A 16,612-nucleotide genomic window follows, 5' to 3' on the forward strand; every position below is an offset into this window, starting at 1 on the left:
AAAAAACCCCCCCCCCCCCGAAAAAAAAAAGCCCTAAATTAAAGCGGCCTAACACAAAAGTTTAGCACAGAGATGAGCATCAGAGACGACGGAGATCACCAAACACAGCAATCCGCCCTGTTCCAAGTCGAGATCGAGAATGATCTCCATGGATTGGTACAGACCTGCCGAGAACGGAAGTAAGGGTTCGGACATGATAGGACTCGGGCTCTTCATCAGTGGGCCTCTCGGTGTAGACGATGTGAACCTTCGGTTGCGGTGGTTGAGATTCGGTGGATTCCGCCATGACGATCGAAGCAACGAACGATGAGACCAACAACGACACGAACACGACGATGCAGAGCCTTGCAATGGAATTTGTTTGCATATCTCTCTCTCCCTGCCTCGGGGATGTTCGGAATCGGGGCTTTTGTGAAAGGGACAGATCAAACGGCGTCGTCAGGTAAGCTTCGTCACGACGTATTTGCTTTGACCAGCCACCGACGGCCAGAAATCGTTTGCGAAGATCTGACGGCTGATATTGTTTCGTGTGATGACATCCGATCGCTTTTAATAATTTTATTCTATGTATGTCATGATTCTCTATTTATTAAATGATTTTATTCCATCTGTGACATGATCTCTGTTTACTAAACTTTGTTATGTTATGGGTCTAGATATAAAAGCCCATGGGCCTTTATTACCGATTATTAAATAAAAGCCCATTATAAATGATTCTTTTCTAATTTTGATGTGCCAATATGAGTGCGGAAAATTACAAGTGAATTCGAATTGAAAATAAAAAGAGACGACAACCGGAACCAGGGTTTGGGCAATTAGAAAGAAATTGAATTATGAGTCAGACATCCGATAGACCATTAAGGCATATAGTAACGATGGAGCAAATCAAATTTTTCATCTTTATTAAACTGATTCCATCGCAAAATAGAACAATTACAATTAGCGATAAATTAACAGGTCCATTTTATCCTATAAATACCTCAAAGATTATAATAATAATAATAATAATAACCTCCGATTAATGTTTAATGCGCCTCAACGCCAAGTAGGCCAATACTCTGTACCCGACAAACATCAATATCAAAACCCCAACGCTCGTCCACGTCCCGACATCTCCGACCACCTCCTCCTCCACGAACCGACAGCCGCCGTCGGATGGCCTCTGGCCGCTCTCCGACCCGCACCCTATTACCCGAAATACCTCCTCGCCTCGTCCGTACTGAACGTCGATGAGAAGGCGGTAGCTGTAGAACGTAGTGGACACGTATTTCATCCACATCATGCACGTAGGCACTTTGTGCACGTAGTAACCACCAGTCAGGACGAACCCTAACATCGTCACGGTCACGACGGTGGACGCCTTTTTCGCGTCCATGATGGCAGCACCCAAAGCGAGGCCGAGGCCTTGAGAGACCAGGACATATAACAAGAGAACCGTGAGGGTTAGGAGAAAGGCAGGAAGACCGGGTCGAAGGCCGACCATCCAGTAAGTTAGGGTTAGGAACGCTGTGGGCAGGACCAGTTCCATGGATAGCGATCCGAGGACATGAGCCATGAAGTAGGAGGAGAGAGTGTACATCCCGGAAGCTCGTTCTCTCGAGAAAATCGCCCGCTCTTGAGGGAACGTGAAGACAGCGTTGAATGACGGAAGTACCCCCCAGAAGACGGTGACGAAGAAGAGAAGGCCGAGGCGGTCCTGCACGTGACCATTTTGTGAGAAATAAATATTCACTCATCACTCGAGCAAATAATAACATTAGGAAGAAAATAAAAACTTACGTGTAAATCACGATAGTCGGAATGCCACCACATGAGGCCGGCGAGAAGGGAAGCAGCAACGACTTGGAAGACACGAAGGCCGTCGAAGGATTCGTACCGACGTTCTTTGAGAAGTCTATGGAGGAGAATGGAGAGTTGGCCGAACCAAATGGCGAGTCCGCTTCCAAACGTTACACGCTCTCTCCTTTGGATCATCGAACCCGGGTATTCGTGAGAAAGAGTGAAGGCGTCGATGCTCGTTTTAACCTTAGTTGCCAGCAGTGTATCGTATGCGGCGATTAGGGTTTGCCTCACGTTTGGCCTGTCCCGTTCCGTTGCTCCATCAATGTGACAAACTCCTGCGTTATTTAATTCATAATAATGCTCTAAATTAGCATCATATTCATATCTATTATGAAAATATATATATATATATATATACACGTATTCGGATAGATCATATAATTCGTGTCAAATAATCCTATGTTCTTAATTTGGTGAAGGAAGAAGATCCAATCCTAGGGCAAAAACGCCGATTTAACTCATTCATTAGAGTCGAACATTAATCTTTAAGAAGAAATTTCTGCATCCATAACAAATTTTCATCCACAACTAAAATAAAAAAGGAAATATTGCTATTTTTTTAAAAAAGAAATAAACGAAACTATATTAAGAGAAGAGCCTACTCAACCCCTCGTAAACTAATACAAAATAATAATCTAACAGACTAAGACATTCATTGATAGTAAATCAAAATACTATTTAAATAAAGAAAAAAAGACGAGAAGACAACTAAATGTGTCCAGACAAACAACTGATAAACAAGTTCACCAATCGAACAGAAGAGACAAATCAAGATATCAAACGGACAAAGACATTGATGGATTCAATGTCTGGTTATTCCACAGGCTACAGAGGTTTCCTTTAATCGGTTAATTAATATTTAAGCTAGATCTGATTTAGTCTCTTAATTAATTCCTAGAGAAAATTCAGAGGTGGCCAGGCGAGAAATTCCACCAGGAAAGCATATATAGTGTCTCCACTAGCTACTAAAATAATTCCCAAAGCAAAAAAAGAAATACAAAAAGAAAAGCGAGAAGAGTGGATTATTAAAATAAACATGTGATGTGAATAAACCCCTTTTTTCCTAAGATAAGCCAAATGAACAGATGGGAATGAGAAATACGCCTAAACTAGTATTAATCATATGATTAAAGAACAAATGGAGATTATTCGAGGGGAAAAAAAGATCAACAGAAGAACATTAATATCAGACTCTCAAGTCAAAATCCTAGACCAGGATGACCTGCAGGCCACCTCTGTATATATATATATATATATATATATATATATGTATATACATATGTTATATCCATGGCCGTCATGATTTTGGAAGATAAGCTATAAATATATTTTGTTTTTATTACCAATGAGCGACGAGCAATAATTTCGGACAAGTGGGCTACACTGTTACAATTAATTACACCGATATAGACAAGTGACTAATTAAAAGGCCATGATGCGACGCACCTAATATGTGATTTTCTCCAGTAACGAACTATTCGGTATCCCTAATAACAGATGTTATATCCATATAAATTACGCAAAAAACAAAATGTTGACTTCCCGACCTCTGGAGATGATTGAGTCAACATGGTAATGGCTGGACACTCTCTCTTTACAAATCACTAAATAATAATAATAATATAAAAAAATGCAATCAAATCAACCAAAATATGGAAAATCCCATGTTACTGGGAAAGAAAAAAAAACAACACATATGCTTGAAGATGCAATTGAAAAAGGATGGTCATGTGGATGGTTGGTATATTGAATAAAACTTTTATTTTTAAATTTCTTTCGGGTTAATAATATTATAATAAATAAAGATGGATATGGGGAGCATATGGAGGCAGACAAGTTAATAAAAATCCGAATCTAATATTTGATTAAATGCGATCGTGCCCCAACAGCATAACTCTAAGTGCCTCCTTTAACCCTCGAGATTAATGCTCTCTTACGCTACCAATGTCGTCACCAAATATCCCTTATTTGCATGCATATATGTATCTATTTACAGCAACCAGCATCATCCAATCATTCAAGAGCGAGACTATACACTGTATGAGATTACGATGTTTCCTACAATGGAAGAGTTTATCAAAGCTATGGTGATCAAGCGATTTGGAAGGTACCTTGGCACATCAATGCCGAGACATCAAATCACGCTGTATTGCGCATTAATGCATACGGAACGTATGTATATCCCTGGATGTAATTGAGTTTACATGGGCACACATGCATAATGACAATGTGCATGTCCTATATATGATGGTACATGGCCCATCCATGCCAAAAACATCAAAATCTTGTGTGCACAAATGTGAATGCATGTGGTGTATGTCCCCAAATGCAAATTGAATTTTCGTCAACTTGATTACCAAAAGAACCAAAGTTTCCAAAACCAGCTTTTGGACGGTCCCATTCCGAAATGATAGCATCCACACCCACCGGTGTGTGATGGTCCACTTCCTATGCCTAAAAACGTCCAAACAGCCGTACCATAATTGGGTTCTGTTCCGGATAGACAAAGAGCCGAGCTGCTCGAGTCCGCGAGTGGCGATGGCTTCTATGTGAAATATAGGTTTTCAGATAAGGAAACATGGAAACGCAGACACACGCGACTTCCGACGCGTGGAACTCAATACGCATCCTATATATTTTTCTTATTTAAAAAAAAGGAAAGGAAAATAAAAGGTGAGTGTTTCCCCTTTTTATTAGTTAGCGGAAAAAATAGCAGAGAGAGGGATAGGGGGAACAAAAATAAAAGAGGAAACGAGAGTTAAAGGGGAGGAAAGAAAAAGGAAAGGGTCAGAAACAAAGAGAGAGATCGGAAAAAGGAGTCTAAAGAGGAAACAGAAAAGCACGTCACCTTCTAACATCCACGACACGTGTCCCTTTGTTATATCTCATCCTCATTTTAGTAAATCCAAATACGTACATTATAATTTCTCATATGTAATAAGGAAAATCCTAAGCAAGTTCATAGTCAGTTGGTCAGACAATGAATTCCTGATCAAATATTATATAATATAATATAATATAATGCATTTTGCTTTCCGAATAATGTCTTTTGTTTAGTGTGGAATAATTTTGGAATAAATCATATTATATATATGCCCAAAGGTGACACCAACAAAACCTGTGGCATATAATGAAATACTCGAAAAGATAAAGAGGGAGACGGAAACGATAACACGTACCCCTATGGCACAAATATATATTAAAACTATTTGGGATATATATAAAACAAAAACAAGAAAAGCCGCCCTACCCTACACAACAATCAGCTTTAATAATTTGAAAATAAAGATCAATATTTATAATTAAACTATTGAAAATCGTGAGATGCTAAGCTAAAGTTGTCATGTTCATTTATTTATTAGTAGAACTGTACCAAATAATAAGTTGGATGGGTAACAATTTTACCATACACTTGATAACATTATTACCAGACCCACCACCACCGCGACCACGGTCACCGAGACTTACGAACACATTATTGTGCTCTCATAGTACGTCGGTGTGAACTGTCATAAATGCGGTGACTTTATATCTTTAATTAAAGCCGTTATTGCTTAGAGTATCCCGAGAAAAAATATCTACCTCTCGGGAAAATAAGATACTCATGACGGTTCACATACACACGCGTGGGCACACACTATGTCTATATCTACTGTTTTTTTTTTGTGTGAAAGTCTCTATATCTATTGTTATATTATAACGTTGAATAGTTTTATGTATATCCAACAATCACGTAAAATATCGTAGAGAGCATTGTATTTAATTAAATTTCTATACTATGTGGGTTGGTAGTGTGGGTTGTGTATACGCATTATGATTGGATCTCAAAACTTTTACCTATTGTATCGTTAATTTAATACTAATCAAAGCTAATCACCACCAAAAGCCAATTCCTAAAGACTTGTGGCTACGTATAATAATCCCATATAACATGTGTTGAAATCTAGTCACACAAAAAAAATAATATAAGATAATTTAATATTCCTATAGTTATAATTTATATCATGACTCGCATAGCTAAAATCAAAGATCCTAATAAACGTCGTTTTCACAAGACTCTCTATTTCGATAAAATAACCACGAGTATAGCACTGTTAACTAATTTAAAACCAAGAAATCATAATTTCTTCCATGCATTTCGTAGATCTCATTAACTCCACGAGTCAAACCCTATTTACGAACACTAGCTAACCTTGCGTGTTATTGTCACAAAGATAATAAATCTGTGCATACATATTAGTATGTATTTATATACTAAAACGAACCATATTCAGCAAAAAAATGCAAAAAGAATCATTAAAGATACGCATGATATGAACTTAAAGGGCAAGTTCAGGTGGTACGTACCGTTGGCGAGATCGAGGAGGAAGTCCGCTGGGTTCATGGGAAACGCCGGCGAGAATCCGACGGACTCAAAGTATCCGACGGCGTCTCTTCCCTTACCGAAGTACATACACCGTCCCTCGCTGAGAAGAATCACCGAGTCGAACATCTTAAAGACTCGGCTCGATGGCTGGTGCACCGACGTCACCACCGTCTTCCCCTTCCCGTGAGCCACCGTCACCAGCGTCTGCACCAACCTGTGCGCCGCCGTGGCGTCCAGCCCCGACGTGGGTTCGTCCAGCACCAACAGGCTCGGGTTCACAAGCAGCTCGTGCGCGATGCTCACGCGCTTCCTCTCCCCGCCGGAGATTCCCCTTATGAAGCTGTTTCCGACGACGGTGTTCTCACATTTCGTCAGACCGAGTTCTGACATCACCGATTCCGCCGTCCTGATCTTCTCGTCTCTGGTTAGAGTTCTCGGCAGGCGAAGCAAGGCGCAGAACACTAGGGTTTCACGGACCGTGAGGTGGGGGTAGAGAAGATCATCCTGCGCGACGAATCCGGTCCGTTTCAGTATCTGTCTCGTGGGTTTTCTTTCGTTGGCGAGGATTTTTCCGGTGAGGCCTGATCCACGGAGTCTCCCTGCGACCGCGTTTAGGAACGTCGATTTGCCGCTGCCGGAGGGTCCAAGAACGGCGAGGATCTCGCCGGGAGAGACCATGCCGGTGATGCCGCTGAGGATGGTGCGTTCTTCAAACTGCGCCGTCGATCTCGTCTGATCGGACGGTTGGCGTCCCATCGCCAGCAGTCGCTTGATTCGGCCGGAGTCGCCGCTCCTGTCATGGATCTTCACCTTGTAGCAGACGTCGATGAACTAGACGTACAGAGAGAAAACATGTGACGAGTCAATTACCGAGTCAAGAACGAGTCATTCATCAATCTGGCTTACATCACGCTCATACCAACGGTTGAGCCGCGAATCGTTATCAATAAACCGCCACTAGCTAGTCAAACGTACGCTCAAGGTCGCTTAGTTAATATATACTATCAACCGATAACTATATATATACCAAATATTTATATGTAGTCCGGTTAACGTTCTTGACAAAATAGTGTGTTTTATATATGTACTGGAGAAACATTAACAAAAATCGAACTTTATAATTTGGGAGACGGGTGGGTGTATGATATTTTTTGGAATTTTTTTTTTTTTTTTTACCTTGAGGGTGATGGGGAAACAAGCAGATGATAATAAAGAGCGAGGGTCACGAGGATCTTGAGGAGGATGAACGGACGTATCTGGACCGTCCATTCGATCCACCGTTTGATTTTCCACGCCGTCAAAACCTGACATTATGACTCTTTCTTTTTTCTGTCGTCGTCTCCTGTTACGGCGTTGGTAGAAAAAAACGAACGCGCGAAGAAAATGTAACGGAGTTAAATCGAGAGAGAGAGAGAGAGGGGCAAGCGGAGAGGAGTGAAGGTCGGGGGTGGGGGAGAGGGAGCGATATATATGGAGAGGGGAAGAGGGGGGGGGCAAGTGGATGCCGCGTCAGCAACGAGTGGCCACAGGGACATGTAACACGTGGCAAACGCAGAACGCCAGCTGGCGAGAAAAGAAGGAAACCAGTCGCTGAAAGTGCACTTTCTTTCTCCTCCTCCTCTATTTTTATTCAGGGGCACTCTCCCCTTTATGGGTTTTCGACTTTATTATTTCTCCGTTGATGCTTTTCTTTTTCTTTCTTCCATCTGCTCATCCGGTCGACTGAGAGAGAGTTTCTGTGTAAGACAGAGGGTTTGGCCAAATACAGTGTTTCCACTACGATTGTCAAGTTGAGAACGTCACCTGATCTTTTAATTAAAGGGAGAGAATAATGGAAGAGAATCATCATAGTGTTTTAGTACAAAAGCATTATAACATCCATAGACGGGAATCGACCCACCTCTAATGCAACTCTTTCTTTTCCTAATTTTTTTTATAATTTTTTTATCATTTCCATTTCGAATGCCAAAATCTTATACGCATTTTGCAATTGATAAAACAAGTAAGAATTAAACCTGGACACGAAATCAGCGTTATATATGCACATGTAATTATGTAAACTTGGATTGATATTTATGGAGAGCGTGCGTTTACGGAAACGCCGCAGGTCGTGGAGCATGAGCCTTTCGTTTTCGCTGCGGCGGTACGTTTCCGGAGCCGTCACGACACCGTTTTGCAGACCGCACCTTCATGTTCTCCTCCATAATCTCGAGAATTTGGATAGCGTAACAGCCCACAACGTTGACCGTGACGTGACAGCGTTCTTCTATTGGTCAAACGCTCAGAAAGTCAATGAGGTTCTCTCGTTTGGGATCATTGGTCTGTCAGAGAGACAGAAGACAGCAATAATGGGCTGAGATCAGTTTATAGATTTCGGGTCGAAGTGGGACCCTCAAACTGAAGGCCGTGAAACGTGTCGCTCGCACGGCCCATCTCGCACGTGATGGCCACTCACCGCTCTCCTCTTTGTGGATCTCGGATCGCTGGTATGGACTGTACGTTTGCTATTTCTAAAAAGCTGGGTTCCTCCACTCTCCCACGGCGGCGCGTGTAGGCAACGCGTTCTGATGCGTCAGATGCGACGTGGACGTTTTTAAACCATCGCTCTGGACCACCTCATCCACTTATGCCCCATTTTTACCATTATAACCTAATCATTTCACCTACTAAAAGCGGTGAACATATTACATATATATATATATATATATATATATATATAAGTGTATCCTAAATAATAAATGGCACCGGGGGAAAAAATGAGTAAACATCTCGGTGGTAAATACAGTAATATAAATTTTAGATTTGTTGAAACAAAAATTAAGTGGATGTTAGTATTTAATACAAAAAAATTGTTTATGTATCTTATCCACATGAACAAATTATATAACATGGATTTTTTCCCCTCGGCCAAGAAAACCAAACTCTTAAAAGTTTTATTGGTAAGAAGTGTGAAAGAAATCAAGGATTGCGTGAAGAGGGGGAGGGTTCAATTGGGTTTCTAATTTTGTTGTTGATCATTTGTGAAACGTGTCACAACAACATTGTTTCGTAACCAAAAGAACCTTACTGTAAAAAGCTAATACGTGCCATTAAGTAGTGTTCTAATCACATGATATATTTTGTTAAAAAAAATAAGATTTTAAAATAATTTTTTAAACAAAATTAATATACAAAACCCGAATAAATAGTTTAACAAGATGTGAATTGAGACATGTATCCAATTAAATAATAAACTTGTGCCTAGTTGAAAATGTAAAATAAAGTGTAAAAAATGAATAAAATCTAAATTGGGGTAATGGAAGGCATCAAATAACATGTAGAATATTAGAAAAAACATGTTAAAATAAATTTAAAGCTTATTATGTAAAAGAGACGAAATATAAAAAAAATGAAAATTATGATAAAGTTTGTTTGTCTGTATTATTTTTTTTTTTGGTAAAGGTAATGGTATTTCGTTTATGTAAAACTGTAAAAAGGTGGCGAGCTGTAAACATGTGATGGAGTACAAATGTATAGCCATAATCTCCTAACATGGAATGTTTAAAAGACTGGTGAATGCATCGATATTCGTTGGCATTTGACCATAATATACAATTAAACCTTTTATGGCGCGTGATTTATCATGAGGGTTTTATGCAGACCAATATTAATTCGGATCCTAAATCATTATCAATATATATAAATAAATAAAAGACCCAATTTGACAAATTTTAAACAAGGAAATGAAACAAATTAAGGTCATTTCCAATTTTTCCTTCTTTCCAAGTTTGATAAAGACGTGAAAAAGACGAGTTATATATAAATATATCTGCATATTCATTAAATGATATTATGTAAGTGCAAAACAGAATATTAGATAATTGTGTATGTACCTCGTAAAGGCCCAATGGGTTTTAAATGAGACATATAATATTTCCTTTTTGGGCCCATTAATTGTGGGAAATTACCATTTTTTATAGCCCAAATTTGTTGGCCCAAAGCCTCCGTCGGTTCGTATTATAACACAGTGATAGGAACTAATTGAGAAAAGCGAACAAAATTGGGAGAAACTTACAATTTGTCGTAAATAGAGTTACATGATATACTATAATCCTGAAACTCTTCGAAAATCCAAATTCTGATTTTTTTTAAAAAAATAATACAATTAAAATTTAGAATTATAACTTATATATAGGTTCATAATGTACAATTAATATCAATATTTTTTATACGAAAATCTTTTATATATAAATATATAATTAAAAAGGATGTGTTAAGGTTATAATTTTATAAAACGATATTTAGTCTTTATGAATTCAATATATTTTTATTGGTCCACAGAGGCAATCATAACAAGTTGCGGATTCCCTCTCACACTGAACAAAAAAGAAACTCACGAGAGATTAAAATCCGAAATTCACGAGACAACTTTTAAAAAAGATCCGAATTCAATCAAAGGGGTGAAATATAATCACGTGCCATTAGCAAACAAATCGCACGTGAGCCTTTTCCTTGCGAGTCATTTATGGTCTCGCAAACAAATAACGAATTCAAGTTTGGCTAAAGATATATATATAACTTATGTGACAAACATCTATATGAAAATTTCAATATTTTTTTTAGATATTGATAAATTGTAAGACAAATTCAAGTTTTCTTGGTCGGTTATGACATAAATTAGCAATCGTGTGTGGTGGAGATAACGATGCGTTTCAACATCTGCTACGTGCCACATTTATTGCAATTGGACATGCACGTGAAAATCACATCGAAATTATTTTGGTTTGTTCGCAAATCGTTCAATATTCCAATCAAAGGTGATCGTTGAATTAAATTCCAGACGGCATGAACTTGTACATAATTACGGATGTTACAATTTCTACTATTAAATAAAAATATATATAACTTTTTTACAGTTTTTTAAAAATTATGAAAAATGTTAAAACGTCAATTATAAAAAAAAACAATGGTATAAAAGATTGTGATGACATCAAATCATCGTCCAAAAGATTATTGAATCCGTTAATTTTATATTCTCTTCGATAATTTTAAAGATAATATTTCATACATCAAACAGATTATTGATAGCATTTTTTAGTATGTTCATATCTAACAAATGTAATATAATATAATAATCAATATAAAAGAATAATTCGTACGGATTTTCATCTACTTGATATAAAAATATACTTTTCTATCCTATACTAGTTAACCATTTCGAATTTCATATTTGGTTTCTCACCTTATGCAAACTTAAACTGCATGTCCGAATGAGGCTTTGAGCACATTGTTGTTATTTTATCGTTACATGATAACTTCCTAATAATAAAATAAAACCAATTACTAATTGTTTCTCGTGATGATATGCCGTCAATATATGCGTATCAAATATCAATATCATGGGGTCGACTCTTTAATCCTATATATTTTGTCGCACTCTTTAATCAGTACTTTATCTTTTCTTTTAATGAATTTAATCGTAATTTGTGGACAAAAAAAATCATAATTTAGAATCTCGTAACTGTTTTGCTTCGCTTTCCTTCCCTGTCATTTAACGATTACATTTACGTTACAATGAAACCAATAAAATTGTACGTTTCTCCGTGTAATTACGCATATAATTTTAAAAATGTAATGTAAGTCCATATAATGTAACACAAATCTACTCAAGTAGATATCTACTATGAATGTGCTTTTAACCTAAAAACTGGTTATTACATTTACTTAGTTTTATTTTATCCCTGGTTACATTTTTTTATTCAAACTTTCACTCCTACGGACCGAACTAAACCATGGTTCAGAAAGTGTGTGGAAACAAGTCAATAAGAATAAAAATAAAATATTTGCATAAAACCAGGGCCAGATCGAGTAAACTTAACCGAACATGTGACAATGCGACCCAAAAATATTTTATAAGATATTTAATTCACATATCTTCACAAAAATCTTATATGATATGTGAGATATATACATAGTGTCAATTTGCCCTGTCTTTTGTAGTAAAATAATTCAACTATTTTAACAAAAAAAAGTAAAATAATTCAACTAGTGTAAGAAAAAATACAAAAGTGTTTTTGGATATTTTTTTTGTCCATTAAAACAGGAAGCGAGCAGAGTATAAAAGAGGGGCGGAGGAAGTGAGGAAGGACCAAAAAGAAACGAATCTTTTCCCTCTTGTCCAAATGATGGATCCTCCGAGAATCCCACACACGGCTCGACGACCAGATCCGATCAACTTGCCGGCGCCGGCGAGACGACGAACATTCTCATCGTCATCATTCTCGTCCATGTCGTCGTGCTCCTCCACCTCCGGTGTTTTCTCCGGTGACTCTCCCCTGAATTCTCCGGCGACTCCTCTCCGTATCCTCGGCGTCCCTTTCTCATGGGAACATCTTCCCGGCAAACCCAAAGAACCTCACAGCCTCAAACTTAACGAACCCATCAATCTCTTACCTCTCCCTCCTCACCGGAGTTTTTGCTTTCCGCCGACCGGAAAACACCTTAATCCCAGTTCAAGTAATAAGAAGAACATTCCTGACTCGCCGATGAAAGATCCCTTCACGGCTGCGCTTGTGGAGTGTTCTAAAGAAGAAGAAGAAGAAGAAGAAGAGGAGGAGGATGACGACGAAGGCGATGTGGATCGGAATTCTCGGAGGTTCGGACGGAAAGTTAATGGCGGATCCAGCAAGGCTTTGTCGAAGAGTAATGTTGGAGACAGATTCAGGTTAGTCAATCTGTATGGTTCGTGTCGGAGAACTTGTGCAGTGTCGGAGTCCATTGTTTTTCTTCCAAGATCCTCCGGAGCTTCTTCAGACCATCATCTTCTTCTTCGTCGCCGTCGCTGAATTACCAGCTTGATCCTGTGCTCTGGTTGCTGCATTTTCCGGGTTCGAAGTTTTTATTTATTTTAATTTTACGTATATTTATTACCCAAAAAATCAGTATAATTTAGGGGTTTTTTCTGTTGTCATTTTATGTTTTTTTAATAATTTAGATCGGATCACGGATAAAATCGCTGAAATTACGTGTAATAAGTTGCATCTTAACTTTATGTATAATACTGCATTATACATTATATATATATATATTATATGGAAGAGATCAAGTTGGCTCTTGTGTTGTATTTGCATTGCATACAACATGTATATGTAAAGTAAATCAATCCCTTGTTTAGTATGTGAAGAATCAGTTTTCCCCTTTCATGGACATATGTCATTTTCTAAAATAGAGTGTTTTTATTTCTGTAAAAATGCTCGTTTTTTTTTTAACAATTTGGGAGTTTCTCCCGATTCGTCGCTTTTTAATCGTTGAAATTGATAAAAAAAAAACTTATATATATATATATATAATTATATGTAATTATTTGAAGTTTCGTGGCATCACGTTAGAAGGAGCCGTGCTGTGAGATCTATAATCCCACGTGGGAGAAAACTACCCTTTGATGTATTGCCAAAATACCATCAGTTTTACTTGTGATTATGAATTTGAACGACCCTTCGTGAGGACTACGTGTACTTGGACACGTTACAGAGTAAAAGCCATCGATATGTACATTCGAATCTGAGTGAAGGCGATAGTAATTTATTAGAATTAATGTAGTTTGGTCCCATGTTGAATATATAGACAATTTTCTTAGAATTTATACCCACAGATCGAATATTAAAAAAAAATACGATGATGCATTAATTAAAATGTATATGCGAGTGGAGGAAATTCGTCTTGAGTCAATGCTTTTATAAATTTACGTAGTTTAATCGACACACGACAGGTAATTTTCTTACAAGGCACAAGATAGATTTAATTAGCTGACCTTGAAATAATTATACATTAGTTGTATCAATCAAATATTATGCGAGGGGACTTTGCGTGAATTATGCACTGACTTGTATTTCTTCTATGAGAAAATAGTTGGCTCACTTGCATTATTGGTGAATTAAAATAATTAAAGTTGTCGAGAGCAACCATATCTATAGATTAAGTTTAAGTATATTATATTATTCATGAAATATACGAAATTAATCAGTGTTTTCGTTGTGTAGGCATGCTAATAAATTATCAAGATAGGAAAAATACGTTATTTTAACAAAAAAAAACATGATAAATTAGTTTTAACAAATAAATCCTAATAAGAATTTATCGTAATTATGTATATGTCGGTGTAGTAATCGGACCAGTACACAAATGAGTAAATTCCAATGATTTAAGAATACCCTCCGATTATTTCATATAAAAAGATAAATCGGTAAAAGTATATACTATATAGTACGTAGGATATAGGAAATTTCAATGGCAACAGCAGACAAAGTTTATAAATTATGCGATTCTGAATTTAATGATATATATTCGATTCGTCTCTTGGGTTGTATGGCGCATTATTTCCTTTATTTTTATCGTTAAAAGTTGTAATGTGGCTTTAATGCGAAATATTATTTTAAGGCCCATAGTAATAAATACCCTACTCAATTACTTCAACAAAACACAATAGGCAGAATATCTTATTGTTGACTGTTTGAGGCATCATCATATATCGGCGTGGTGCGTGCATGAATCTTTTCTAATACGATATTATTGTTAAGTAGTCTTTTTTTTAAAAAAAAAAATCAAGGTAAAAAGAAGAAAATATTAGTAAGTAATGGATTTACCGTTACTTTTTGTATGTGCAAAATATATTGATGTTTTTGTCACACATATATATTGAAATTTACTTTATGTTAGGTGACGACATTTATCAAGCCAGATGAGATGGTCGCATTCATAAGGATTTTGTACATGATGTAATATTTGAATATCTGTTCATAAATATCATATATAATATGATGTATATTAATTTGGCGTTGTTAGCTTGTCCTAATCAATGCTTAAGTTCGTGAATTTACAAATACATGTGTTTAATTAGCTGAAACATAATAATATATATCCTCAGATCGTAGAGTTTATATATATTTACTTTTTACGCATATTTAAATTTAATACATATTACGAGGTTAAAATTAGTAAACAGCTCCGCCTTCATAAACTTGAATGGTTTTAAAAACAAAATATCTAAATTTCTCAAATACTCAAGTTTAAACTTATTGAATAATCTGGTTATCTTATAGGGTATTAAGAGATGTAAAGAAGATTTGAGAAGATGAGTAATATTTAGATTTGATTTGATTTTTATATTTTATATATTTATATTGATTAAATAACATATATTGTGATTCTATTTTCTATCTATAAATATTGTAATTTTTTGTGTTGAATAATAAAAAATTAAATGATTATCCATTCTCTTTCTATTACTATATATTTAAAATTTATAATGTGAAGAGAGAGAGAGAGAGAGGAGTGTTCTTGAACTGGGGTTTGGAGTTTGCGTATTGCCGGCGAAGTGGAGAAGACAAAGAACCTGAAGATGCGTCGAATGCTAATGATGACAGTTTATATATATATATATATGTATATAAGTTTATACTTTCGCGTGAGTTTTGTCATCATTGACTTCCACACCACTTTAATTTCCTACAATAATAACCTAATCTAATAATAACCTCCCGCCATTAATATAATGTGAATACGTGATTATATTGATATATTGGACGGACACCCTAAAATTGGATATTCAATCTGAGAGCGATGAAACTAAGCTAAGTTGGATGCTTGTATACGCGATTATGACTGACTGTGTATGCGTGCGTGTGTGTATATGTGTGTGTGTACATGTGGGGATATATAATACATGAATAAGGGGACAGACAACATGGACCGGTGCGAGTGATGAGATGTGAACTTGGAAAGTAGAAACATTGCTTTAGACTAAAGACATAATTATTGCCACATGACCCTTTCCTGTTGATATATAATTAACCCTTTTTTTGTGTTAGATATTTTTTGAAACTACGCATTTCTTATATGATATATATATATATATATGGATCCAACCTACAAATCAGAGCTGCTACATATTCATGTGACCATATATCATATAAATAACTATAACGCTGAGTTTGTAACTTTGTAAATATTAAGAACTTCACGGTTTAATATATATATATATATATATATATTATCATTTTTCAATTTTTTTTAAGATACAAAAAAAACATTATTAATGTGCACAGCCCAAGTGCTCACCTACCCTCTTTTAAATTATTATCCACTCGTACAAGCCCTAACACACGAGTGAAGGTATACGTACACGTGTCTTTATATCGTTTTAATAATCTACGTGTTTTGTCTGATCTATGAAATGTGCAAGTGCAATAACGCGGATCAGAGGGCAACATTCTGATAGTTACCCTATATTATTCCAAACATACGATAAAGGCTTCAAACTTTACAAATTTACAATTAAGCCCAAGTCTCATGAGACCTCCACATAATAATCTAAAAGAGTCTAACTAAATCAAATAACATGATCATGAAATTGAGCCCAGAAATCGG

The 16,612-nt window shown here is 36.6% G+C and overlaps 3 protein-coding genes across 3 annotated transcripts in view; 1 reads left to right on the plus strand and 2 right to left on the minus strand.

The window, feature by feature from the left end:
* LOC104800113 (subtilisin-like protease SBT3.6) overlaps positions 1–429 on the minus strand; it is a 1,317-nt gene extending 888 nt beyond the window's left edge. Inside the window, exon 1 of the mRNA XM_010522837.2 lies at positions 165–429. Coding sequence (XP_010521139.1) covers positions 165–367 — 203 coding nt within the window. The 5' untranslated portion in view covers positions 368–429. The remainder of the gene's footprint in view (positions 1–164) is intronic.
* Positions 430–870: 441 nt separating this feature from the next.
* LOC104800115 (ABC transporter G family member 25) lies at positions 871–7,647 on the minus strand. The gene is made up of 4 exons (XM_010522838.1): positions 7,385–7,647; positions 6,190–7,039; positions 1,780–2,117; positions 871–1,696 (listed from the first exon to the last, which is right to left on the minus strand). Exons 1-4 carry the CDS (start codon positions 7,517–7,519, stop codon positions 1,019–1,021), a joined length of 2,001 nt encoding a protein of 666 aa, XP_010521140.1. The 5' UTR covers positions 7,520–7,647; the 3' UTR covers positions 871–1,018.
* Positions 7,648–12,316: 4,669 nt separating this feature from the next.
* Positions 12,317–13,215, plus strand: LOC104800116. The gene has a single exon (XM_010522839.2). It carries the CDS (start codon positions 12,370–12,372, stop codon positions 13,030–13,032), a length of 663 nt encoding a protein of 220 aa, XP_010521141.1. The 5' UTR covers positions 12,317–12,369; the 3' UTR covers positions 13,033–13,215.
* Positions 13,216–16,612: the final 3,397 nt, after the last annotated feature.

This window comes from Tarenaya hassleriana, unplaced genomic scaffold (assembly GCF_000463585.1).
Source record: "Tarenaya hassleriana unplaced genomic scaffold, ASM46358v1 Cleome65, whole genome shotgun sequence".
Lineage (NCBI taxonomy): Eukaryota > Viridiplantae > Streptophyta > Magnoliopsida > Brassicales > Cleomaceae > Tarenaya > Tarenaya hassleriana.

Excerpts from the sequence above, each read along its gene's own strand:
- LOC104800116 (XM_010522839.2), top strand. The coding sequence starts at position 12,370 with ATGATGGATCCTCCGAGAATCCCACACACGGCTCGACGACCAGATCCG.
- LOC104800115 (XM_010522838.1), bottom strand. The coding sequence starts at position 7,519 with ATGTCAGGTTTTGACGGCGTGGAAAATCAAACGGTGGATCGAATGGAC. Across the intron at positions 7,040-7,384 it reads GTTTCCCCATCACCCTCAAG|TTCATCGACGTCTGCTACAA; the intron begins GTAAAAAAAAAA and ends CTGTACGTCTAG. Across the intron at positions 2,118-6,189 it reads CCTCCTCGATCTCGCCAACG|GAGTTTGTCACATTGATGGA; the intron begins GTACGTACCACC and ends TAAATAACGCAG.